Below are 26,976 nucleotides of genomic sequence, written 5' to 3'. Positions count from 1 at the left end.
TGGACCTATTGGACTGAGTCTATGGCTATGAAGATGATCAGAGGGCTGGAGCACCTCTCCTATAACTGGGAGATTTGGGTTTGTTCAGCCTGGAGAAGAGAAGGCTCTAGAGAGACCTTATGGCACCTTCCAGTACCTGAAGGGGCTACAAGACTGCTGGAGAGGGACTTTTTACAAGGGCACGTAGTGATAAAACAAGGGTTAATGGCTTTAAACTGAAAAAAGGGTAGATTTAGATTAAATATTAGGATGAATTTCTTTACATGAGGGTGATGAGACACTGGAACCAATTGTCCAGAGAAGATGAAGATGGTCCATACCTGAAAGCATTCAAGGCCAAGTTGGATGGGATCTGAGCAACCTTGTCTAGCAGAAAGTGTCCCTGCCCATGTCGTGGGGGTTGGAATGAGATAATCTTTAATGTCCCTGCCAACCCAAGACATTCTGTCATTCTATGATTCTGTAATATGGACAAAGATGGAAAATCCAATGCAGGACATTTAGAAGACCTGTGATCTGATGCACCTTTACTTCAAGCCTGGGGAAACACCTCCCAGATATGCATTTCGCAAATGCACCTTTGATGTTCCACCAAACACTGAGCTCCATATTGTCCATCAGAAAGCACGGACACAAGGACTTGCTGAGATGCCATGACTAGCTGTGCTCATGCTGTGCATTTCAGCCAGAATTCATACCCTAAAAATATTGAACCCACATCCAGCAATTGAGGCTATGTCCAGTATTTATTTAGGTCTCATGGTTCTGGACCTCTTGTTGAGAAGTACAAGCCTCGGAAATAAATGTCTGGTTAGCGTAAAGCTTTAGAGCCAGAAAGAAGAAAAGCCCTTTTAAGTGTTTTTTTTTTGTTGTTGTTGTTTTTTGTTTTGTTTTGTTTTGTTTTGTTTTGTTTTGTTGTTGTTTTTTGTTGTTGTGTTTTTGTTTTTGTTTTTTTTTTTTCATAAGGACCATGGATGGCAATCATAAAGTGGCCTGGAATTGCTGTTTAAAAATGCCCCAATATTTGTGGCCTAAGGTGTCGTTTTTTCACCTTTCTTGTGCAAACTTTACCAATACACTTTTACCAGTCTGCTTTCTGAGGGTCTTTTGTAAGCCCAAGTGACCATACTGTTCTTCTTGGACCTTTATGTCTCACCACTGTCTCGCAGGAGTTTGCTGGAGAAGGCCTGAGGACACTTGTGGTGGCCTATAAAAGCTTGGAGGAAGACTACTTTCAGGATTGGATAAGACGTCACCATGAAGCAAGCACTGCCTTAGAAGGACGGGAAGACAAACTGTCGGAGTTATATGAAGAGATTGAAAAAGACCTAATGGTTAGTAATTTAGGAAATCTGGGCCATGCTCTGGGGGTGGCAGTGAGGGTGGTGGTTTGTCAATAAACAGCTCAGTATGACTCTGGTAAACACTGCTCTGCAAACAACTCAGTGGGCTGTGTGACAGGAGCAGGTCAGAACATGGCAGCCCTGGATGTTCACTGGCACCTCCATCAGGAGCCCGTAACTGGGGTGTCAGCCACCACTTCAGGGGAATGGTTTTATTTTAACTCATGTGGGTGTCAGAGTAGCTTTCTTGTGATGAAATGACATACCAGAGCCTGCAGTAGATGACGGGGACACAAATATTTCATAGCTATGCTTTGCATGGGCAAATGGCTGATCTATTTATTTTCCAGCTTTTGAAATGGCAGGCAGTGAATAATTCCCAGTGCCCCTGAGAGTGTCCCTTTTGTTCTTCCAGCCCTGGGCAGGATGGGTAGATGATGTCCATGAATATGTTTGTATCGATTTGAAATAGAGCTAAACTCTGATCTTCGAGTCATTCTTCTCTCCCTCAGTGTTATTACAGTTTTTAAATGCCCTGGAGGATTTGCCTGTGTTTTAGAGCCATGAATAATGAATGAAAAGCATGTATGTGATCTGAGGAGAAGCAATCCAACTTTTGCACTCATGGCAGTGCTTTCTTGGAACCCTGGAAATCCTGGCAGACACCTTTGCTCCTTCCATTAGCTGTATGCTCAGAATGCCAGCAGGGCTCAGGGAAGAAGCAAGTGTGAGCTAAGAAAATGCTGGCCTTTGGAAGTTGCATAGACTCTCCAGCTGGACCAGGGATTACAGTAAAACAGGGGTTGCATATTTTGAGGACCCTGTAGAGGAGTTCCATCAGAGCTGTTACCTAGACTGATAATGTTCATAGCTGATATATGATAGACATCCCAAGATGCCAAAAGGGATCCCAGGCTTAAACCAACCTCTGAATTTAATCTCCAAGCAGAAGGAGGTAGGTGGTAGCAGTGAAACTTCTATGTCCTTTTTATGACAGGTTAAAGTCACAACTATCTCCAAATAGCAGGAAAAGCGGTAACTTAAAAAAATAATGAAGGTTTGTGTCCTGAGCTGTGAGATGTTGCTGTGTGACAGTGTGGACCAGGGCTGGGGACAGGTCTATTAAGACTTGGAGAAGATGTTTAGCAGCCATGTAACATCTGCAATACAGCACAGCTGGGTTCAAGTTCCACACCAGAGGAGGTCTGGGGACATGGATCCACAATGTCTTTATCCCTCTATTAAAGCGTGACCCAATGTGAAAGGAGCACATGGACCAACACTGACCTGTAGCTCTGCAAACATTCTTGCAAATATTTTCATGCATATTCATAATCCATCAGAGCCTGGGGGATTAGAGTGCAGAACATCTGCAGGATCAGGGCTGTACTCTGCACAGTAAATTTGCTGAGGAAGAATGATCATCAGAACAGTCTTATTCCTGGGGATTTCATTGGTTTTTGCTTGAATAATTAGGTTTAATGCTTTTTCCTTCGGTAGCAGTGGGAGGACTTAACCAGCTCCCTGCCATTTCTGTTAAGCTGCTAGGTGCCACAGCTATAGAGGACAAGCTACAAGATGGAGTCCCACAGACAATTGAGACTCTTGCCAAAGCCAACATCAAGATATGGGTTCTCACTGGAGATAAGCAAGGTAAAGGCACTACAGCTTTGAATGCTTCTCTTCTCCAAAGAGTGGGGTGGTTCTGCTAAGACCTGTGTTCTCATCCTTTGAAAACCACACAGAAGACAAACTTACAGTGCTTTGCTTCATTGCCAGCTATGCAAAATTTTAGCTAACTGGAATTAGACCGCATGATGACAGTAGCTCCTGCCTGTCCTTAATTTCTGTCATGAGAGTGGAAGCAGGGTGAAGGCAGCATCCTTTGCCTTTGGAAAGGTGACAGTAGGCGTCCCATAGTCCCTAACATAAGCTGTGAAAAGGTGTCACCTTTATCTAGTTGATCATTCAGGTGAAGAAGTTGGAAAAATTGTCCTGCTTTCCAGAAACTTTAATATTAAAGTGGATGTTGGGTGCATTTCAGTTAGTTTCTGGCTCTTATCATCCCAAATAGAAACAGAGGAAACACAGGCTTTTGAAGGTGGAAAGAAAGCAAATAGACTCCAGTAAATTCTTTTGGAGATATTTTCACTGAAACAATGGTGTTTCAGGGAGGTCAAAAGTGTTTGCAAATAATTTCATCCAAGACATGAGCAGAGAATTTTTGAGAAAAATCAAACATTTCATCTTATCATGTTCCAAATGCAATAGTTGTGCTATAAAATACAAAAATATCTTCTTCAGAATTTTATGGACAAAATATCATATTCTTTTTCAGAGCTGTGGTTTGAGACTTCTCTGGAAACAGGGTGAGGGCAAGTTAAAAATCCTGAAAAACATTTTTGTCAACATTAAAGGTTTTTTGTTGTTCCAAGTATGTTGGTTAAACATACTTTTTCATTTTGATAGACTTATTTTTTTCCTGTGGTCTTGTGAAGTCAAATTTGCTTCTACATCCATCAGAGTGACTCTTCTGGCTCTCTTACTGTTGACTCTGAAAGGTGCCATTCTCTTTTAAGTCAGAAAGAGAGCTTTTGTCAGGTGAACAAAAAAGGCCACAGAAGTGGGTGAATTTGGGGCTGCTGAAATGGATTATCTTCCTGGTTTGTCCTTTTCAGAGACAGCAATGAATATTGGTTATTCCTGCAACTTGCTGAATGATGACATGGAAGATGTTTTCATTATTGAAGGCAGCACATCTGATGACGTACTGAATGAGCTGAGGTAAATGGCTGAAAAAGAGTTTCAATGTTGTGCACTAGCACTATTTTTGTTTTGTACCATTCCACCTTCTTTTTCCCTGTCAGCTTTTCTTGCAGTTCATTTAGGGACTTTAGATAAGGGAAAGCTGTCTCCCTGGAAGATCCAGAAGCTAAACACAATGTAGAAATCTCCTTTGAGAGTAAATGCAGAAGCTTCTTGATCCAAGAACTCAAATTAAATAAAGGTATAAGAACGCAGAGTCAGATAGGGAGTATCAGCTGAAATTGGCCAGCAAGTGATCCTGAGCCACAAAGGCTTTGGCTCCAGGTTTGAGCTATGCCGTTGCTGTACTGCTGTTGCCATTTATTCACATTGCTGTCCTTTGTCTGGATGCTTCTTTTGGCAGTATCTGAGAACTTTTCCTCCTCACCTCCTCTGTAGACACAGGTTCTTAAGTAAAAGTGGAAAATGGAAAAGGTCTGCGGTCCTTTTCTCTTGGAGTAGATGGCTGCCAGACAACATGCAAAAAACCTTTGGGATACCATCCTTCATGACACTCAGATGGTTTGTTTGATTTAAAATCAGCAGAAGTTTAGCAACACTGCTTAGAGTTTCAGAAATGTGGATGATCTATGCAGACAAGAGCAGCTAAACAATGCATATTGGTGTAGGGAAACAGTAAAAACTGGACTGAACTATCAAAGAGAAGCATTGATTTTTTTGTCTTCATAAAGCTGCTCTTACAAAAAAAAAAATCTATATTTGCAAGATTTTCATATTTTCATTATTTTCCCAGCTTTCTTTTTTCTTTTTTTTCAGGAATGCAAGAAAAAAGATGAAGCCAGACTCCTTTCTGGACAGTGATGAAATCAACATTCAGTTTGAAAAAACTGAATCTTCAAAAAACCAAATAATTATACCTGATGAGCAAGCAAATGGGGTGTATGGTCTGGTTATCACTGGCCACAGCCTGGTAAGGAAGGTTCAGAGCCTTGCTAGGGATGAGTTCCCTGAAGAATTTCTTGCAAGACATACTGGAAGTCTGAAAAATGCTTTAAAAATTCAGCTCTAGAGGACAAGGAGTTTTTTTTGCCTGCTTGAAGTTTAGGTTCCATGGTTATTTGAGACATCAAAGATGACAGACAATGTTTCAGAAGATGCTTCAGGACCAGAGAACAGTTGGCCTTGATCTTTGGTGAACAAGAGGGATAGAGTAGCTGGATCATACTTAATTTCTGGAAACATACTAGAAAAATAACCAGGTTTGTGTTTGTAGCAAGAAGATAACATGAGATGTGGGTTTCAATACCAAGGACATATTCTACTAAATACAGCTGAAAACAGATATGCTTAATTTATAGGATATAGACCTATGACGTAACTAATATATTGATACTCTCTCCCATGATCTTCCAAACTGAAGCAATACACTCTAGATGAAATTGCTAAGTGACAGATAAAAGACTGCTTGGGAAGCATGGCTCTGAAGGGCTCACTGTTGATCTAAAACAACAGTTAGCTGTCATCTGCAGAGGGTTATCCTGCATCTATTTGATGCTCAGTGTTTGCATTAACTGCTTAGAAAGAGAGCAGGTAACATCAGGCTGGGACAGAGTACAAAGAAATCTGAGTCAGGCATGCTCTGGAAAGCATAGGGGGAAACTGAGTCAGTTGGGATTTCTGAGCCTAGAGAATACTGATCAATCTTGGTAACAGTCTTCAAATTATAACAGGTAAACGAAGTAATGGAATTAAACTGAAATAAGAGAGTTCTGGGTGAAATGTCTTCCTGGTGAGAACAGTGAAACTCTGCAATAAGTTATCTATATTAGGAATTTTTTTAGAACCAGTTAGAGGAAAGAAAAAACAATTTAGATAAATTTAAACCTATCTGTGAGGAAGGTCTAATTTATGTCAGGTTTCTTTTTCTGTTGTATTTTACTTTCCCAAATCTCAGTGAAAGCAAATAGACATTTTTAGAAAGGTCTAAAGGTCATTCTGGAAGGTGCTGCCTTCTAGAAACAAAGTCCTTCTGTTCCCTGTGGTTGCTACCTTTCTTAATGACAGCCCAGAAATTTTCACTCCCAGCTCTACACCAGCCCAGGAAGTTACTATTGAGAAAATTCCATCTTTCCCTACTTTTGGCTTGTGCAGCATGTATTCAGAGCCCAAACACTCTCTGACAGGGCCTAGGTTATTAAGTATGCTTTCTTCTTCTTTTACATTCACTTCCTCCAGGGCCATAATCCCCTTTTGATTCCCACTGCAAGGTGGACAAGAGGCCTGTCAGGTTTGGTCCATGTGCCTTGCATGGACATCAGCTGGAAGCCCCTTGCCTGTTCCTATTACATCCCTTCAGCCTGCAGTGCAGACCCTGAGTGCTGTGCTACCAGAACTCCACTGGCAGTGATGGCAATGCTTTATCTTCCTGGAAAAACACACACTCACCAACACCCAGGGAAGAAGATACGTCCACACAAAGAAACTCAAATCTGGGTTGTGTGGGAGCAGCCAGTCCACACAGAGTAGACATAAAGAGTTTCATCAAGATTATGGCTTTTTCCTTGGTGGGGACCACAAATACAGTGCAGACAAATCTAGATGTCATTTGTTTATTTCTATGAGCTTGAACAACAGTTGCAGTGCTGATACTGTCCCCCACACAGCACCTGCTCAGTGCTCTATCCCTGCTGGCAGAGGGGTGGGAGGACAGTGTTGGGCTATGCACACATCTGGTGTTGCCTGAACAAAGCAGTGAACAGAAACTTGTCAGCATCCTTAATGGCATCATCATGCCAGTTGATTTGTATGCAGTTGCACCATTAATATACAACAATGATTTGATTTGCTGGTGCTGTGCAGCAAGGATGTTGAGGCAAAAGCCAGTTCTGACTGCACTGAGCAGCAGTACTCAGGCTGAACCATGAAAAGGTCTCTTGTTGAGCAAGCCTGCTGCCATGACAGAGGAAAAAGGGGACACTGGTGACTCACAGCTCTCTGTTTTAAAAAGAAAGACTATGTGATGTAAAGACTGTCTGCATTACACAGACAGGGCAGTGGGCCTGCTGTAATGGCTCTGAGCAGGAGTGAGCCATGTAGATTCCTTCCGTACATGTCTGCTAAAGAGAGACAACAAAGAACAGAGCCAAAAAGCATGATCTGAAAGAAATATGAAAAGCTCACACTGCTCCCTCCTCCTCATGCAGAGCTGGAGGGGCGACTAGACATCCAGTTATCTCAGTGCTTCTCGAATAGAAATAACACAGCTGACTGATTTAAAAGGTCAGCACTCAGTGTAAAGCAGCCTTCTCCCTAGTTTTGTGTTTTGCTTTGTCATGCCCACCTGAGCTTAACTTTTTACATGTTTTTTTTTTTTAATTAAGCACTTAACAAATTGAAATATTTCCTATTTATCTCCCAGGGATTAAATAGTAATCCAGTAGGGATGAGCAGAGACTCTCTCACATGGAGATGCACAAGGTTGTCTCAGGCCCCGCAGCAGCTTCCTGCTCTTGGGGTTTGACACTTCTGCCCTCTGTCAGGTTACATCAGCCAGAGCAGTGGTTGTGCATGCCCAGCTGTTATTCCTACAAGCCCAGCTGTGGTGCATATCGAGATGTGGTGCACCCAAAGCCCAAGCTTGTATGTGTAGGGTGCAGGGTATGATGTGCAGTGTGGATGCTCCCTGCAACTTGGTGGATGGATTCACCCACATGAGTGTAAGAGCCTGGCTCAGCTGTCATGGCCACCTCACTGCATCCTCTTTGTCATGCCAGGAGCTGCTGCAAGCCTGCCCTGAATACTTCCTTTCCTCCTTTCCAGGCTTACGCGCTGGAAGGGAACCTGGAGCTGGAGCTGGTGAGAACTGCCTGCATGTGCAAAGTGGTGATCTGCTGCCGAGTGACTCCCCTGCAGAAGGCCCAGGTGGTGGAGCTGGTGAAGAAGTACAAGAAGGCTGTGACCCTGGCGATCGGAGATGGTGCCAATGATGTCAGCATGATCAAAAGTGAGTGATGGCCGACAGCCAGCATGCTGTAGCAGATTGACTCAAAGAGGTATTTGCTCTCTGAGGTGGGCTAGCAGCAGGAGCACATATCTGAGTGCCTCCTGCACCACCGTTTTTGTAGAAACAAGTGACCCAAATTTTGACAAATCTCTACAGAGCACTCTCACTACAGGTTAATTGTGTCTCCTGCCTTCTGGGTCACACTGGGCTCCTTCAGGAGCTAAGTTTGCATTAAAGGCCTATTTTTTTTTTTCAACCTTAGAATGGACAAAATGGTTGGTCTTGGTGATCTTACAGGTCTTTTCCAACCTAAATGACTCCATGAAAAGCCCACATGGGCTGTGATGTGTCAACCCATGTGTCTGCACAGCCACCATCACAAGGGCAATGTATATAACAGGGCCTGACTCAAAGTAGACATAAAATCTTTGTGCCTGTAAATATTCTGTATAATATTATGTGGGGTGGTTTTTTCAGCATTTCCTTGTGTCAGGGCTGTTTATTAATTATCTCCCTTGAGTTACAGATAATGGGCCTCCAAGCCTCTCCATCCTTGAGCATCATTTGATGCTGCATTACCTCAGTGAATTTATGAAAATAAGTCCTAACTAGGTATAATTAAATTAAGATTATTCAGAAAGACCTATTGCTAATCTTCCCTGTATTAATTTGCAAGGATTGATTAACTGGAGCCTTTTAATTAAGAAAGAAAAGGCTGAGTAGAGAGCTTCAAGGGAGACAAGTCAGGCAGTCAGCAAAGAAAGAAGAAGAAAGTTAAACTGTGCATAATAATTAGAAACTAACCCACTCTCCCCACAAGAGGATTGAGACTTTGGGATTTTATCAGTTCAGTTCAGTGGAAACCTCTGAATCTAACCAACCTTCAGCCATTAAGATTGTGTTCATTAGGTAAAGCTGTATAATTAGCTGCCACATTAAACTTACGGCCATGTTTAATAAATGCAAGTTACTATTAAAAAAATATGTGACTCTTCCATCTAATTATTTGATTGAACTAATAAAGCCCAGGAAATGTAAAAAGGCTACAGTCTGCCTTTTAGCACAGTGTCTGAGAAACTTTAAAACGGTTTGAAGATTTTGCCTGTCTGGGATGATGTTTTTAAGGCTGCTGGAAGGACATGCATGCATATAAATAAAAGTCACATGTCAATATAAATTAAAATTATTGTTTCATAACAGCAGCTGTTATGAACAACGGTATTTGTGCTGCTGGAGAGCATTCAGAAAAAAACCTATAAACTGTCACTGAACCTGTAATTTATTTCAAATAATAAAAGCCCATTTATGGGAAATGTATCACAGAGCCAGAATCATAGTGATGCTGAAACAATTAGTACACCTTTTTTTTTATTTTTTAATAACTTCTCATTCTAACATTTTATGAAGGCTGTGAGGGAATTTAAACAATGTTCGGTGCAGGGTAACTAATTTTAAAAAATGGAGCAGTGAAAAGTCTGTATGTAATGACGTGATCAATCCTCTTGTTGCAGCTGCCCACATCGGGGTTGGCATCAGTGGCCAGGAGGGGATGCAGGCAGTCCTGTCCAGTGACTTCTCCTTCGCACAGTTCCGCTACCTGCAGCGCTTGCTCTTGGTCCACGGGCGGTGGTCCTACATCCGCATGTGCAAGTTCCTCAAGTACTTCTTCTATAAGAATTTTGCCTTCACCTTGGTGCATTTCTGGTATGGCTTCTTCTCTGGCTTCTCAGCACAGGTAGGTCCTGCTTCGGTTTTGTCAGAGACATGGAGATGGTCAGAGGGCAGCAGCTCTCCTGTGAAGACAGGCTGAGGGAGGAGGGCTGGTTCAGCTGGCAGATGAGAAAGTTTCAGTGAAATCTTAAAACATCTTTCAGTACCTAAAAGTTCTACAAGAGAGCTGTAGAGGAACTCCCTAGCAGGGCCTATTGCAATACAACAAAGAGTAATGATTTTAAACTAAGCTTAGATTGATACAACAAAGAAGTTTTTTGCAATGAAGTTTGTAAAACACTGACAGAAGTTGCCCAGAGAGGTGGTTGATGCCCCTCTCCTGGAAACATTCCAGGCCAGGTTGGATGGGACTCTGAGCAATCTAGACCTAGGTGGGAGCAATCTAGGTCCCTAGATGGGACCTAGTTGAAGATGTCTGTGCTGATTGCAGTGAGGTTGGTTTAGATTAATTTTAGAGCACTCTTACAACTAAAACCATTCTATAAGGCTAAATCTAGCATTTTGAAGCAAAGTATATGGAAACATTTTACAAGGAAATAAACAAAGCCATTTCTCCCACCTCACTCAACAAACTCAGATCTGTCTTCTTCAGCCACATGGGTATAAAACAGATATTGCTGCCTCCATTGTGCTGCTGCTGGAGGATGGATGCCTGGAGACAGAATATGTATATTATAGAATTGTATAATCATTAAGGTGGGAAAAGTCCTCCAAGATGATCGAGTCCAACCATGAACCCAACAGCAGCTGCCACATTCACCACTAAACCATGTCCCCCAGTGCCACATGCACATGTTTTTTAAACACTGACCACCCTTTCAATGAAGATTTTTTTTTTTCCTAATATCCAATCTAAACCTTCTGTGGCATTTAGGTGCATTATGAAGCACATATGTCACTTGCAGGATTTTCAAAAGTATTCAAAGTGATTACAACCATCAGCTGATGACACAGATTAGTTTGGTGCAGATCTTGTAAGATCTGCGCTTGTGCTGTTAGCATATTCGAAGCAAGAAGTTAAACCCTGAAACACTGTGGGCATCAGGAGCCTGCAAGAGGAACACATTTAGAGTGAAAAAAATGGTGTTGGTTCATGGCAAACCAGCCTCCAACTAAACACAGATGTGGGAAGTGCAGATATCCAGTGGCTGGGGGTGTGGGGTGGTGCAGAAGGATCCTGCTCTGGCTACAGCCAGGAATGGGTGCTGAGCAAAATGGGCTGGCATAATGTGATCCTTTCTCTGTTTAGGGATGTTGAGCTTAAGTCATCCCATCCCTTTTGTCTCAGTAACATCTCAAACCAACGTGTTTCAGCAAGTAATTGCATATACTTTCAAAGAAATGAAAAACACAGCTTTTTGCTAACTTCATTTGCTTTGTTTTTTTCCCCCCCAGACTGTCTATGATGAGTGGTTCATTACACTTTATAATTTGGTATACACCTCTCTCCCAGTGCTAGGAATGAGTCTCTTTGATCAGGTACTGTTTCTGTCATCACTTTGGGGATTTTATTCATAGGGGTTTTGTCTGCAGGTGATTTAAGCTGGTTCCATGAAGAAAAAGCAGCTGACCTTTTGGCTGCATATTGTGGTAACTCCTGAAATAATATCCTGACAATGAGAACAAGAAAAGGATGCACCAGAGAGAAGGTGTATTCCCTCCTAGTCATATGATTTGGGTTTAGGTAGTCCTGTGAGGAACATGAAGTTGAGATAAATATGATTACGCTGATTTGGCGTGTAGATTTCAGTGTGTGATGAGATTCTTGGGTCAGGCTGCTGCCCACAGCAGCCATTGCAACCCTCCCCTGGAGTGGTCATATTCTATTACCTGTGTTTCTGAAGCCTGGCAAGTGACTTCTTAATGACAAGACAAAACAATAATTAACTGGTCTTTGAAACCAGATTTTGCAAGTTGAGCCTTTCTAGTGAGTTCTTTCTGCAGTAATTTCACACAAATTTCAAGCTCACTGTTACTGTTTGACAAGACAAAGGAGCAATAAAGCTGTTTTAGAGGTATTTACAAGTTAAATAAATAGGAATTTGCTACTTTCCAGTAGTTCAGTGCTCCACTCTGGACACTAAGGGATCCAAGTCATTCAGCCTTGCCTGTGTGGGGAGGTATTTTTTAACCCTTAGCTTCCAGTCAAATCTCTGGAGAACAAACCATGCAGTCTGCTTTAGATGAAGTCTATATTCTTTTTTTATCAGCTGTCAACTTTTTTTTTAGCACAAGGAAGGTAAAACACATAATGGAAAATATGCTCAGGTGATCTTGTGATGTGCCATGCCAGTAAGCACAACAGAAGGAATTGTGTGCTGTGCCTTTCCTCATAGAAATGCATTTCACAGGGACATGGCAGCCCTAACTGGGTCTGTGGTTGGGTAGCTGCCAGCAAATCTGACTGTCTCTCTCTGCTTTCAGGATGTGGATGATCGCTGGAGCATGCTGTTCCCTCAGCTGTATGTGCCTGGCCAGCAAAACCTCTACTTTAACAAGGTGGTGTTTGTCAAGTGCATGTTGCAAGGGATCTACAGTTCCCTCATCCTCTTCTTCATCCCCTATGGGGCCATGTACAATACAATGAGGAGTGATGGGAAGGCGATTGCTGACTACCAGTCCTTTGCTCTGATGGCCCAGACTTGCTTACTGATTGTGGTGTCTGTACAGGTAAGGCACCCCAGGCAATATTTTTAGGAATTAGTTGTTGTTTCATGATGGCAGCATCTGGAGGGCTAGCTGGGGCCTTGACAGCATTGTAGGTGCTACTGCATCGTGCATTCCTGAAAAAAAAAAAAAGCGTTTTCACATCAGATTAGTCTCTTCAGTTCAACAGAACAAGATATTTGTATTATAAAAGATCAGGGTGACAGGAAAGGGACTCTTTGCCTTGGGAAGATTGCAGTCATAACAGACAAATCAGTTAAGTCATGTTGATAAGACATGTTCTAGTTTTGTGGGAAGGGTTTGAAGCACAGGACAGTCTGTCTGCCATCAGGCAGTTATTTATAGGTTCTCCATTATGGAGATGTCTCTGCAGCCTAGCCCAGTGCATGATGTATGTGTGACGCAGCCTAAATCTGCTGGAAGAAATAGCTAAGACTTGGTGGTAAAAGGTTTAGATGGTACTATCAGGATAAGAGAGATTTCTTAAAAGAAAACCAATCAATCACACTTCCCTGGATAACAGCTTCTGCTGTCTGAAGTCTTTGCAGGCTTGTTCCTCTACCTTTCAATGCTACATCACAGCTTAGGAGTGGGAAAATAAAGCTTGACTTATTTGAAGTTCCTGTGTTCAGTTCTGGGGCCCTCAGCATAAGAAGAATGAGGGCCTGCTGGAGCAAATCCAGAGAAGGGCCATGAAGTTGATCAGAGGGCTGGAGCACCTCTGCTAAGGAGGCTGAAATCATTGGGGTTGTTCAGCTTGGAGAAGAGGAGGCTCCAGGGAGACCTCGCTGCAGCCTTACAGTATTTACCAGGGGCCACAAGAAAGCTGGGCAGGGACTTTTGACAAAGGCATGTAGTAATAGAACAGTTACTGCCTTTGAAATGAGAGTGGGTTTAGACTAGATACTAGGAACAAATTCTTCCCTGTGAGGGTGTTGAGACACAAGCACAAGTTGGCCTGAGAAGCTGTGGATGCCCCATCCCTGGAAGTATTCAAGGTCAGGATGGATGGGGCTCTGAGCAACCTGGTCTAGCAGGAGATGTCCCTGTCTATGGCAGCAGGGTTGGAACAGGATGATCTTTAAAGTCCCTTAATGTCCTGTCTCCAGGGCTGGTCACTAACTTGAGAAGAGGGCAACAACAGGATAAATGTAGTAATTTTGCCTTGAATGATTTCACATAATCTTATGATTTGTGACTTGTTATTTCTTGAGACTTGAATGAATATCATTCTCAGGGGGAGATGTACAAAGCAGAGCACAAGCTGTGTTCAGCACAGATCTGCTAAATAAGGAAGGCACTGACAATAGCTGCATTGCTCTGTTCTTTCAGATTGGCTTGGACACCTCTTACTGGACAGTTGTCAACCAGTTCTTCATCTGGGGCAGCCTTTCTGTTTATTTTGCTATCACCTTCACCATGTACAGTGATGGCATGTACTTGATCTTCACAGCTTCCTTTCCTTTCATTGGTAAGCCTTGGGACAAATCTGGATTGCACACAGAACGGACATACTGCAGACCTTAAAGTTTCCAAGTATTTTTATGCATATTTTAAGATATATTGATTGCCTTTTCTGCAAGAAATGCCAGGATATTTCTGAGGGTTGCTGGGATTTATTTTGAATCCCATCCATCCAGGTGAATGTGTGCCATGTTCCCTTCCTTGTGTAAGAGTGGAGATTCCCATGCAGTCATGGGAATGGTCCTTTAAATAAATCTAATGAGCTGTATGGAATGCCTTCTGCTGCTCTGCTATATCCGGGTTTCAGGTATCCCATTTTTACAGCTATCTAGGAGCATCTTATTTGTAGATGTGTGATCTGTGTAAGTAAGTTATCATTTTGGCATAGGAAGGCATAGAAATTAACATCTAGTCAGACATGAGAAAAATGCCATGTGATTATGGTTAGCCTTCTGCCAGGTTAGCAGAATGCAAATTCCCCAACAACAAAACATACCAGTGGTGACCAGGTAGTCATTTTGCATAACAGATTTATGTTATGTATAAAACATAACATTAATGCAAAAAAATGAAGGATAAAAAAATTAGTCCGCCTCCTGAGACTTTGACCAGGAAGAACATGTAAGTAAGCAAAGTAAGTCAGATCTTTTTAATAGCTCTGTGCATTCAGAGCCAATAGAGATACAACATTGTTATGAGTCTCTACTTCTGAAATCCCAACACTTTATTTCAAGCCTCAGATTTTTGTATTAATCAATGCCTTCATTTCTTACTGACTTTGTCAGTAAAAACTTGCTTAGTCTGTCTTCACTGCAACTGCAAGCGGCTTAGCAGACTTAAATATCTGAGCTACAGGTCAGTTGTTCCAACGTATTTTTCAAGCAGATGATCACCTCCACTTTAAGATGGCTTTTAGAATCAAAAATTCTAAGTGAGAGAAGACAGAACGTCTGTTCAGTTTCCCAAGGCAGGTGGACAGATTGTTTGACGATCTTGAAGTCCTCTTCCCACCTTGAGGATTCTATGATAATTCGAACTCACTTGCCAGGGGTATCTCATCTGCTGGTCGGTTATTACTACATCAGTCAAAGAAGCCATAATGCTGAGGGCTACTTAATAAGGTCCCAGTCTGAAACCATTTTTAAGGAAAACAATTCAAATCTGGACAGACTTAACTTACTAACTTAAGTCTGTTAAGTAAACAGTCTTGTTTACTTAAATTTCAGTGAAGTTGTATTACAGCAGAATTTGGCCACTGAAAAGAAAACATTCAGCAAATATGCTGCCAACACTATCATCATTAATCCCTGTAATGAGGGCATTGCAGACTGTTTATTCCACCTTACATTCCCTCAGTTTTGTTAAAGCCAGAAGTGAGCACTTTGGTTTCAAAGGAAGTGTCAGTGACATGCCACCTCGTGGCACTGGTGCTGCCAATATCCCCTTTTGGCTACACTGTCTATGCAGATGCCCAGAGCAATACATGCTCCTCTGATAAAGGGCTGTGCTTCCTATCACCTGCTGGGTAGAGCCACTACTTCATATCCTTTAGGAAATGGTGCTGAGAAGCAAGAAAGGAGTATTCCTCCCTTTGCACTAGAGTCCTGGCAAAATGTGGGGGTTCTGGGCTGCTGCTTAAGAACTCCTGAATGTTTATATCAATCCTTTGCTGTGATTTGACTTTTCACAGAGAGAAAAGATTCACTCTGACACCCTTGGGCACCTGGGTTGTTGCTGCTATCATGTCTGGATGTTGCACTTTTCTTTGCTCGTCTCAGACAGTGACACTGGCTTTGCAGTCCTCTCTACATTCCAGTTTATTTCTCTGCTGGAGATGATGTCTGCCTTGTATTTTGGCCTGTTTCATCACAGAGACCAACAGGGAATAATGGTGGGAGGTGCTGCTTTTATTGTTTTAATCATGCGTTTGTTTTCCAGGTACAGCTCGGAACACCCTCAGCCAACCAAATGTGTGGCTGGCCATCTTCCTCAGCATCACCCTCTGTGTGCTGCCTGTGGTTGGCTATCGATTCCTGAAGGCTCAGTTAAAGCCAACTCCCAGTGACAAAGTAAGGACATACCTTATTAAACCAGAAATCCTGCTTACCATTGCCTAGGCTCAGTGTGGAGCTACATTGCATGGGATTGGCATTACCTGGAGTGTGTGTCCGTGTTGGTGCAAGTGCTGCCATCTGTCCGTCCCTTACTCCCCAGAGAAGGAGGATTGAATTTGGGGTTTGGCACAGTTCAAACCATCTGCAGCTGGAACCAAGGCTGAGATTATTTAGATGTGGATTAGACTGCTCTGAGGCAGGAAAGCTGCACTATTTTTAGGTGCAGGGTTTAAGCACTGTGGCTCAGTAGCAAAGGAGTGGCATGTTCCTCCTGCCCTGATGCTGCGCAGTTTTTAGCCTGGCAGACCACAGGCTTCCACCCCCCACCGGGTGAAATACATGTTTGCTGAGGATTTTCTTATTTATTTCAGAATTTACCTTTCGTGGCCAATGGCTAGGTGGCCCTTCTGGAGCCACTCCCAGGAATATGCAGATGAGGGCATCAGGGCAAGGAGAGGCAGGGAGTGATGGAGTGGGCAGGGAGTGCACTGCTCACGGCAGCCATGGGACCCCACAAGAACATCAGCGCACACAGAGCTCCCCGGGCTCACTTCCAAAGAGAAGCATTTGCTGAATGCTACTGCCATCTCGTGCTTCCTTCCTCACCCTGCGCTGAGCTGCTGCAAATCGGTATCAGAGCACAGCCCCAGCAGAAAGCAGTTGACGCCCTCCCTGGTCATCCTCGGGTTGTCTGTGGAGCTCCACAGGTTCTCAATGACTGTAGGAGAACATATGACTGTAGGGGAATTCTCAGTACTTGCAGAGAGGGTAGGTGGGTGCTAGAGAAGACTGCTGTGTAGGGAGGTCCTTGGGACAGGGTTCAAGGTGGTTTAGGGGTGTAAAAATGGGCTGAGTTTACCCCAACTGAGCAGAAGTCAAACACAACTGTCACCCACCATCACAGCCTCACTGCTGAGGCTGAGCATTCCTCTCCCTCTAGCACAAAATTACTTTTCCACCTCCTCTTGGTAGTGTATGGTCACAGGAGAAGAGTGGGGTTCTAGTTGTATGAAGTTCCCTGGCTGGCAGTAGACAGGCCTGATGTTTAGAGAGGGCAAGCACCTGCCACTGCCATTGTGCCAAGCAAGAAGCACAGGAGTCTGGCAGCTGGGGGTTCTGTTGAGTCTCAGGCTCCCAATAGCAGCCTCCTGCATTAGACATCTCCATTCTGAAAAGGCTCTTGACATCAGATTAACTCAGCGGCCACCTGGGAACAGAAAGCTCACTACCTGTGAATGAAATGCAATATTTATTTCCCATCTGTCAAGGAATACAGGAATCTCTCTATCATCTCTGTAAGTGTTCAAGGCCAGGTTGCATGAGGTGTTGATCGACCTGATATAGTTGCAGCGGCGTTGCAATGAGATGATCCTCAAGATTCCTTCCAACTCAAGCCACTCTATGGTTTTATAATTCTGTAACAGTCATCATTATAATCATAAAAACTTTTATGTATCAGAAACTCCCTTTAGTAGTCTGTTTTCTATATTAAGTATGCCAATTCTTAAATGTTTCTATATTTATTTTCTGGAATTTTGACATGTCGAGATGACTTTCACATTTTGGGTGATTTGACTGAAAGTCCTGCAGTCATACTCCAACCACGGCATTGCAGAGCTGTGGGGAATACATGGAAATCATTCCCTCCCATGACTTACAGATGATGCTCCCATTAACACCTTTTAGAATAGAATAAAGGATGCCCTTTCCTCATTTTTGTCTTTGCATCCCTGCTTTTGTTTCCCTTTCTCTGCTCCTCTTCCACTGTGCTTGTGAATAATGACGCACTTCACACTTTTTCCACCTTATTTTCTGATTTCCAGGTCCTGCTGAAGATCAAAGAAGCTAAAAAGCGGCCCCCTCCACCCTCACCCAAGCGACGCCTGCGCCGGACCAGCACCCGCCGCTCTGGCTACGCCTTCTCTCACCAGCACGGCTTCGGAGCACTCATCATGTCTGGGAGAAACATGCGGCCAAAATCACCTTTTGCCACAACAGGAACATTTTCACCAAATAGTGACAAATATAAACACAAAGGATTGTAACGAAAAAACCCCAAAACAACATCAACAACCAAAAAAAAAAAAAAAAAAAAAAAAAAAAAAAAAAAAAATGGAGAGAAGAAACACACACACACACACACATATCCGCTTTAAAAATTACCAAAGCAAACCAAAGTAAAGGGCTGTAAGGAGAGGAGGCTATGCTGCCTGCAAGGCACCAAGCCAGTGGCTGCCCAGAGCTGTGTCCTCCAGGCTGCCAAATCAAGGACTTGAGGCTTTTATTTCACCCAAGTGCACTATCTGATCCTAGTTTCTTTTCCAAAGATGTGTGCCGCTGCTGGGGAAGGTGGGCAGGGTGAGTTGGGCCGTGGACTTGTATGGTATTCCAGAGGGCCTCCCTGGCACAACACAGAACGTGCTGAGGGAGGCATCTCTGCTCCCTGAGATTGTTCATAACGCCTTTTTTTTTTTTTTCCTCCCTCCAACTATATACCTCAGAGCAAAGAGAATTCCAGTCTGAGGAAAAGGTTGAATTGGCAATGTCTTTCTCAGTCATGTGCCTTCATTCTCCTTCCTGAATCCACTCTGGGCCGTATTACTGGGGTGACAGTATTGACCCCGGGTGTGCCTTAGGTCCAGCCACACAACCCACAAATCCACAATCTTTGTAACGTGTGTGATTTTGTAGCCTTTTGACTGTAATCCACTTTCTCAAGAGATGGCCAGTACCCAAACACACCCTCTTCCCACATCTGCCATCAGGAAGTGCTGCAAGCTTAGAGAAACCCTTAGCTGGTCACGGGACCAGGAGCTGACACTCATCAGCCTGTCCTGATTTATCTGGGTTGCAAATCTGCTCTTGTAAAGGATTATTGTCCTCAGAACCCCCTCAAGTTTTGTAACTGGGCACCAGCCATTTCCTTTAGACTTCAAATAACAGAGCAGAAGGCACTCAGGCTTCCTTATGGATCAAACCATGAAATCTGGCCCTTGAGTAGCCTGTGCCGTGGTCAGGGCTCACCTGAGCTGGCAGCACAAGACATCTGCTCCCCCTTAAAAGAATGAGGTATGTGCACATCTGGCTTGATGGTGATCACACCAGAATTATTAAAGCCAGAAAAGCTATTTCATGGCCAGCAGCTGAAATAGGCTTTACTCCACTGGTGCTGGGGCTCAGTGTAAGGGACAAAGTATGACCTGGAGGCTCCCTCACCCTGCCAGAGGGTGTCTGGGAGCAGAGGGGTCACAATTCAGAGGAACTTAATGAGGCCTCAGGAGTCTCTGCAGTGTTTCATAGCTGCAGTGTTTTTTCTGTGCTCACTCAAATTTTACTTCTGAACAGATTATCTGTCAAATACGGGTGGCAGAGACCTGAAAATCCTACCAGTCTGACTGCCAGCAGAGGGACCTAAAATGCACAGACGCAGCTAAAGACATGGTGATCTTGAGGGACTGGGATTTGCTCGCTGTTTTGTTACACCAACTCCATAATCAGTGGGGTTACTGGGTGGAAGGCCAGCGTGGCAGCATGAGAGTCTGTCCTCCCAGCACTGCTGAGCTGTCTAAATGCAGCTGCTTTTTTTTTTTTTTTTTTTTTTTTTTTTTTTTTTTTTTTTTTTTTTTGTGCAGAGGACTAAGCCCTGGCTGTTGTTAGGGTTTTTTTTTTTTGTTTTGTTGAGGTTGGGGTTTTTCCCAGCTCTGTTATACAAATTCGGACTCCTTCCTTCATTTGAATTGGATTTTTTTTGTTCAGTAACTAGTTGATATTTATGACACTCTGCCATGAATCTCCGAGCTGCCAGTGGAGGCAGTGTATGATGGCAAGAGGCCAGCCATGTCCCCATTTCATGGAACACCCTGCTGCCTGTGGTCCTAGTTTCAGCAGTTACTGCCTGAAATTAAGCTCTAATAGAAGGTTTCATCTCCCTGTGTTTAACTCAGTGCAGGAAAGAAAAAAAAACCTCAAGCTAGTCTGTTGCACCTGCTGCTTTGGGGAGGCTTGTTGCAAACTGTGGTATTAAATTTCAGCATGGCCAGTGCAAAACTGGAGCTGGGACGAGCTGCTTGCTAGGGAAGGAGTAAATTATCTGGTGATCTCCCCTGGAAGGAGATACCGAAGTGAGAGCCTGCATTCGGCTGAGGAAACCGCCGTAATAGTGCTTGTCACCTCCCCTTGATTTACCATTCACTTTGCAGAGACAATCATGGCTTTCTGATGAGGATTATGTTTTTCACAGTCAGCCTCCCTGGGGTTAGAGGAAAAAGGAGAATTTGTGCAGATAAGCAGACATCCCAATGATACCCAGACTGGTCTGTGGACTGAAAGTCCTATCAAAGCTGTTCCCAGCGTCTGATGCAGTATAATATATTGCAGAGCAGCAGAGGCAGACCTTGTGACGACAGAGCAAGGAAAACCTGACACTGTGCCTCTCTTCTCATACAGTTTACATGGAAATACTCACCTTCTGGCTAAAAGGGGATTTGAAAATGTTGGCTACGACATGTAGGGGATAATAAAGCTGTTGGTGAGCTTGCATCAGATGCAATTCTTTCAGTGATTTGACACAATCAGCATTTGAAACACATCAGCTGGCAGTGATGTCTGTCCTACATCACTCCTGATTTTGTAAAATAATCCTTTTTTTTTTTTTTTTTTTTTTTTTTAATAAAAAGAGACGAATGGGATGGTAGATTCCTTGGCACTCTGTTAATTGATATAACAAGTTTGTAACCAGAGGTGCACGGGGAGATGGTCTGTGGGACAATGGATCTGAGACGGCAACCGTTTTCATCCGGTATCCTGACGCGGGAAACACATAAATTCCCAAAATTTTCCATCCTGGCTAGGATGTTTTAAGAGGAAACTTGGAGGAAACGTCAGACATCCTTAGGCGGAGGACCCGGTGGGGGCGGGCAGCGTCGAGAGCCCGCCCCGTGGAGCGGCTGTAAACAGCGGATGCGGGCGATGGGTAAGGGACGGTGGCAGGGCGGGCGGGACTTTGCGGGGACTATGCGGGGATTGTGCGGGAATTTTGCGGGGAGGAGCGGGGTCGCTGCTTCTCGTGTGCGCTGTGTTCTGGTTGGCTCCCCAGGGGAGGTGAAACCGTGTGTCATCGTCTGTGCAGTGTCTGAAAATTATAATTTAGTCTTCCATGAAGCTCTCGTGTTTCACAGATATGTCAAAAATTAATCCCTGAAATAGATTTTGGGTTTTGTTTTCACCCCCTCCCTTTTTCTCTCCTCATTATTCCGTAATATAAATATTCACAGTTTGAACATTATTTTGCTGTTGTGCCTGTACTTGCCGCACCATTGGGCTGCAGTTTGGGGGTCGAGAATGGTAATGTTTGGATGGTGTTGAGGCACTGGAACGGGAAGCCCAGAGAAACTGTTGATGCCCCATCCCTGGGAGTGCCCAAGGCCAGGTTGGATGAGGCTCTGAGCAACCTGGTCTGGTGCAGGTTGTCTCTGCCCATGGCAAGGGGATGCAACAAGGTGATCTTTAAGATCTCTCCCAACACAAACCAATCTGTGATTCTTCAATAACCAGTGGTGACATGTTTCCTTGACTTGCACTGCAGCAGAGGAGAGCTTAGAGCATCTCTCTCCCCTGAATCCACAGGGTGACAGTGAGCAATCCCTGTCCCTAATAATACCATGGGGCAGCAGGTGCGTTTGGGCAGAGGCACCTCAAGGGTGTTTTCCATTGCTAACTGCAATACCTGCATTCTTTCCAGGCTCCTAGGAGCTCTCACTCTGCCTGTGTGCATCCATGCACCTCTCTCCCACTGACCTGTAGCCTGGAAGTCCTTACTAGTGAGCAGCTCTTAGGAAATGGGAGAGCAGAGGAGCACTGCATGCTTGCCCTGTGGTCTCCAATTAGTAAAGTCTGTTGTATGAATGCAGATGTCTCAGTAGTGACCCATGCTAATTACCACCTGGAACAAAAACAGAAGCATAAAGGCCTTCTTGGATATCTGTGGGCATTTGCACTGTATCCTCTAACCCCATCAGACCTCTGATAAAATTCATCCTATATCCAGATATTCCAGCTGGAATGCTTCCGGTCCTAAGGATTGATTTTCCTCACTCTCTGATTTTCAACCTAAATGTGTTCACTGCATTTATTCTCTTGGTGTCATGTCAGCTTTGTACTTTTGCTTCAGCAGTCTTGTTTGTCTCCTGTGATATATTTAGACAGCAATCCTATCCGCTCTCTGCCTACATTTGGCTAGGCTAAACAAGCCAGGCTCTTAAGTTTCTTCTTGTTTGATAGCTTTTCTCTTTCCCTCAGGCCCTTTCTGCACCTGTTCATTTGAGTTTATATTTTTTAAATGTGGGTGACCAGAATTTTTTTTGCATGATGCTTCTTTTATCAGTGCCAGCACAATAGCTCTGGTATTTCACTGCCTTGCCTAGACTGTGTTTGCTTTTCTTACAGCCTCATCCTCTCTGTGTTCTTTAACACAGTTTTAGTGGTTATTTCTCCTGGTTTTATTACAAATATGCACAATCGTTAGCTAAATTGGTTAGCTACATAAATACCTCTCCTCTCATGCCTGACAACATGGGAAGGAGCTGAAGTCATCACAGAATAAGTCTGCGCATGCTGATGCTTTAAACTGATGCCTTGTCCTCAGGGCCAAGCTTTTTCCATGAGGGCTGGCAAGGACATTTTGCTACATCTGCTGATGTGTTGGCTGATGTAAATATACTGGAGTGGGGGAGCTACTCTTTCTCCCAGCAATAAGCTTGAGGCTGAATTCCTAGCCCCACCTCCCAGACAGTCCTGGCCCTGGCCCTGTCCCTGTGATAAAGGTCTGTGTTGCTGCAGAGCTGGATGTGATGAAGGACTCAGAAAAAAGGTGCAGAGCCTGCAGCGTGGGCTTGACCCCTGAGTGCTTTTGGACATATCTGCAGCACAGCTACTCTTCAGTTTTTCCAAAGCTAGTCTTCTGCTGACCTGCTTCTTATAATTCATTTAGAAGAAAAGAGTGTTTTTTCTCTTCCTGGCACTGTAGGAAAACCACCTCTCCCTCATCACTACCACCTTGAAGAGAAGAGGTTTCCATACCCCTCTCTCTTTCCCCAGGCTGCTTCTCCTCTCCAGCTGGGTGGACATGACTGTACTTAGCTGTCAGCTCCTGCTTTTCCACACAACGCTGAGCCCTCTGCCAGACTTTTCAGCTATAAATGGATCTCGACTTTTCCAACCCCCACTCTCTACACCAAGAGATGTTGTGGGATATCGGAGCTGGGCCAGGCTTCTTCTGAATTAGGAAAACATATCACCCAACTGCACGCTTTTTGTAGGTTCTCTGTGAGCATCGTTCCTGGCTTTGGGGGAGCTGTATGTGCCCTGGTGAGAGCTGTGCTGCTGAATTTCTTGTGTGTGCTGTGAGAGCAGCTCTTCTCAGACCTGAGTGCGAAGGGCCAGGCTTCCAGATGCCATCACCAGCCCCACACATCACCCGACAAACACAGCATCTGATCTGAACAGTGTGTCTCCAAGGAAGGCCAATGTTTTTGCTACTGGCTGCATCCTGCCTCCACATCTGAATCAGGCACTTCATAAAAGAAGCCTGGATCTTGTACATAATGAGGAATCTTGTTTGCCTCCCTTAACTTTGGGGTTTATGGCAGGGATCCTGAGATCTTTTAAGCTTTATTGCATTCCGACTCCTCTGAGAGGCAGGGAGCATCGATATCTCCTCATTTGCCAGGGAGCTGGGGCCTGAAGTATGCACACCAAGGTGACTCAGGGAGTCAGTAGCTGCCCTGGATTTTAAACTGAAGCCTTTTGTGTCATCAGGTGCTAACCTCCATCAGCCCTGCGGGCATCCAGGCCATTCATTCCATGTAGAGTACAGGTCTGTATTTAGAAAACTAATTTGTACTCTCATGTTGAAAAATTTCAGTCTGAAAGTCTCCTAGTTAGTGTGCTTTGTAGAAGCTGCTGGGCAAGGTTCCAGTCTGGTGACCTTTTGCTGGCAGCAGTGGGTTTGCATCCTTTCATCTTAGACAGCAACACCTAAAGCAGCTCCTTCAGAGGCTTCCTTACCTCCTGGCAGTCATCCCTCAGAAACCTTCAGGCTGTGGATAAGAGATCATAGAATATTCAGAAGGTGCAAGCCGGGTTTATGGCTGTGCAGTAGCCTCTCTGCAGTTCTGCTGCTGGTTCAATTTTTGGTGTGGCAGCAGATGTTGTCTGACATATTTTCCTGCTCAGGATACGTGGTATCCTGCATTTTCCTTACTCAGTGGCTTGGTTGTATTGCCTTTTGGATGGATCCATGCATCTGTTGACAGGACGATGTTCGATGGACATAAATAATGCAGGGATAATCTCTTATCTTTTTATTTTTTAAAATGTGAACTCAAAAATGTAATGTCCCAAGCCATGATATTGCACAGGGCTTATGGTTTCTTAAAACCTCATTTCTGTTTCCCTTCTGGGATTGTGAGCAGTATTTTGTACAAAACAGATGAGAGGTAGATTAAGTGCTCCTTCACCCTTTTCCACTCCATCCCTGATCTTTGAGCTCTGGGAATATATGAAATGAAGGTACTGTATGTAGTTGTAGCTGCCTGATGCTCTTTCATGTGGTAGCCTCTTCTGCAGCTGGGCCAGGCATCAGAGCCTACTGGTTTGCCAGCTCAACTTGGAGTGCTTCAAGTTAATCTTCAGGAGTTTTTCTGCTTGCTGTGTCCCTCCCCAATGTACACGGAGGCTGGCCACCCCCAGTTCTTTCTTGCCTTTTGGATCCTCTTGGATCTGCAGTCCACTGAACACTTAATTCCTAGTTCTTCACCAAAGCCCTGGACTCACAGCAGGATGCTTTCTGAAGTTTGCTGGCTCTAGGTCTCTGTTCTTCTGATTCTAGAACATGAAGCCTGATTGAGGTTTTGCTACTGATACCTGCTGCTCACCTGAAGCCCACAGTTTCTTCACCTCCTCTTCTCATTCTTGTGTGTGTTTGCCTGGACTGGAAATTATGGTTTCCACAATTCACGTCTCATGCCTGGGGCGAGTGTTTGGTAAGCATGTTTGTAGTCCTTAAGCATTGATGTGGACTCTGCATTTCCACCTGAGCCCTCAGTAGAGCCATGGATGAGCCTGTGTCTCATGCCACCCAACACTGCAGGCTTGTTCAGGGGTCCTTGGCAGAATGAAGATGACACTGAATCGTATTTTCAATTAAAACTTTATTTTCTTAACAAGTTCCTGGTGGCCAGGAAACATAGAATGATTTGAGTTGGAAGGGGACTAAAAGATTATGTAGCATTCCTGGTCACTGTGCTTGGAGCACTCCTTGTCAAATGCTGTGTTTTGCAGGGCGTCAAAGCTCTGGTAGCTGCAGTGCCTGGTCCTACAGAGGTCCCTGTGCAACACATCTAGCTGTGTTTTGGAAGACAGGATGAAGACGATAATTTTCTAGTGATTCTAAGTTAGTCAGAATGGTTGGTTTGAAAACTTCTTGAGGAGTTACAGGAGCATCTTGCAGGACTATTAGCATGATAAAACAGCAAATGGGAGATCATGCTGATAAATGCCACATGTAATGCTGATCTGTAAACAGTTTCTCTCTGCCCACAACAAGCTGTTTGGAGTCACTGTGGATTGTTATCTGAGCACATCAACTAAATGTTCAGCTATAGCCAAAAAAACACTGGAAACAAAATTTGCTGGTGTATATTCTTGTGTGCTAGATATGCATGTTTTGCCTGCATCTTGGGTATCACGTACCAGCTGGTCACCCTCTTTCAGAAGGAGTAGCATAGACCTGGAAATTATAGGGAAAAGTGGAATAGTGATGATTAAGGGACTGGGATAGCTTCTGTAGAAGAGAGATTAAACAAGAAAAAGTAGATGATACTGGGAAAGAGCAAACATCTGTAATATAGCGTTCAGTAGGGGAGAAGTAAAGACTGACCTTAATAAACTTCACTATTTCTCACAGCGCAGAGGAAGCGCATCCAGGAAAATAATTTATTAGACAGGAGGCTGAGGAAGTCCTTTTTCAACACAGTTGATTTGTAGAACATGTTGCTACGAGATGACATGAAGACTGAAAATACACACAGATTCCAAAAGGAACCAGACACCTAAATGGCAGAGATGTGTTTCAGTGTCTGTGAAACGTGATGGTCAGTGTGTGACCTCCAGCTCTAGGAGTTCCTGATTGTTGCAGGCTGGAAGAATGTGTCCTTAGGGGAGATCACTCTGATTGCACTCAGAGAAATCACTCTGTGATTTTTATGTCCCAGTGCCACTTTGTCAGGGATAGGGCACTAGACCAAAAGAATTTGTGGTGTAACCCACTGAGGTGGTTCTGGTTAGCATTACCAGTGTTGGAACAGTGGGCTGAAAATGAACTGATGTGGTTTGGAGCACTTCTGCTCTCATGACTCTCCTGTGGGAGTCACACATAACTGACCACAGGTTTTCTTATCACTTTTATTAGCAAATCTAGGTGGACTGTCAAGAGAAAGGGACTGACGCAGATATCAGTGAGCACTGCCCTGCCAGGCAAGTGACATGCTTGGCATTAGCTGTCCAGTCCTATCTTTTTTCCCTCTTGGCTTATGATAAAAATATGGTTTATGTCCTGATGGAACAAAGTCTGGATTCTTAGAGCCTCTTATTCATATAACTGTGGGTGGTGTTATCCATCCAAATGTCTTGTCCTACGGAAAGGGGAAAGAACAGGCTATTGCAAATTCTATTGTGAATTCCTTTATCCTTTCCAAGTCTTATGTTGCAATTTCCTTCACAGTCTAAATAGCAAAATGTCTCCAGTCTCCCTTCACAGAGAACTGTGAAAGTTTGGAACTGCAAAGCCTTGAAAAGTCTATTTGCTGGTAATGAAGTACTCAATTTAGAG

General features: G+C 43.9%; 2 protein-coding genes across 6 annotated transcripts in view; both read left to right on the top strand.

The window, feature by feature from the left end:
• Positions 1-21,060, top strand: part of LOC310922361 (phospholipid-transporting ATPase ID-like) — an 85,086-nt gene extending 64,026 nt beyond the window's left edge. For all 5 annotated transcript variants that reach the window (XM_083882846.1, XM_083882845.1, XM_083882847.1 and 2 more), the window contains 11 exons: positions 1,170-1,334; positions 2,885-2,996; positions 4,022-4,127; positions 4,926-5,079; positions 7,929-8,112; positions 9,624-9,847; positions 11,239-11,322; positions 12,268-12,513; positions 13,843-13,981; positions 15,913-16,043; positions 17,912-21,060. In XM_083882846.1, the coding sequence (XP_083738972.1) occupies positions 1,170-1,334; positions 2,885-2,996; positions 4,022-4,127; positions 4,926-5,079; positions 7,929-8,112; positions 9,624-9,847; positions 11,239-11,322; positions 12,268-12,513; positions 13,843-13,981; positions 15,913-16,043; positions 17,912-18,133 (1,767 nt within the window). In that variant the 3' untranslated portion in view covers positions 18,134-21,060. The remainder of the gene's footprint in view (positions 1-1,169; positions 1,335-2,884; positions 2,997-4,021; positions 4,128-4,925; positions 5,080-7,928; positions 8,113-9,623; positions 9,848-11,238; positions 11,323-12,267; positions 12,514-13,842; positions 13,982-15,912; positions 16,044-17,911) is intronic.
• A 4,021-nt stretch (positions 21,061-25,081) lies between these two features.
• The window catches only part of RUSC2 (RUN and SH3 domain containing 2), a 53,811-nt gene continuing 51,916 nt past the window's right edge, over positions 25,082-26,976 (top strand). Inside the window, exon 1 of the mRNA XM_083883321.1 lies at positions 25,082-25,129. The gene's annotated coding sequence lies outside the window, so the exon portion shown is untranslated. The remainder of the gene's footprint in view (positions 25,130-26,976) is intronic.

Source organism: Zosterops lateralis, assembly GCF_965231275.1.
Source record: "Zosterops lateralis genome assembly, chromosome: Z".
Taxonomy (NCBI): Eukaryota; Metazoa; Chordata; class Aves; order Passeriformes; family Zosteropidae; genus Zosterops; species Zosterops lateralis.
The sequence above is the reverse complement of the archived record's forward strand: the minus strand, read 5'-3'. Positions and strand labels throughout refer to the sequence as shown.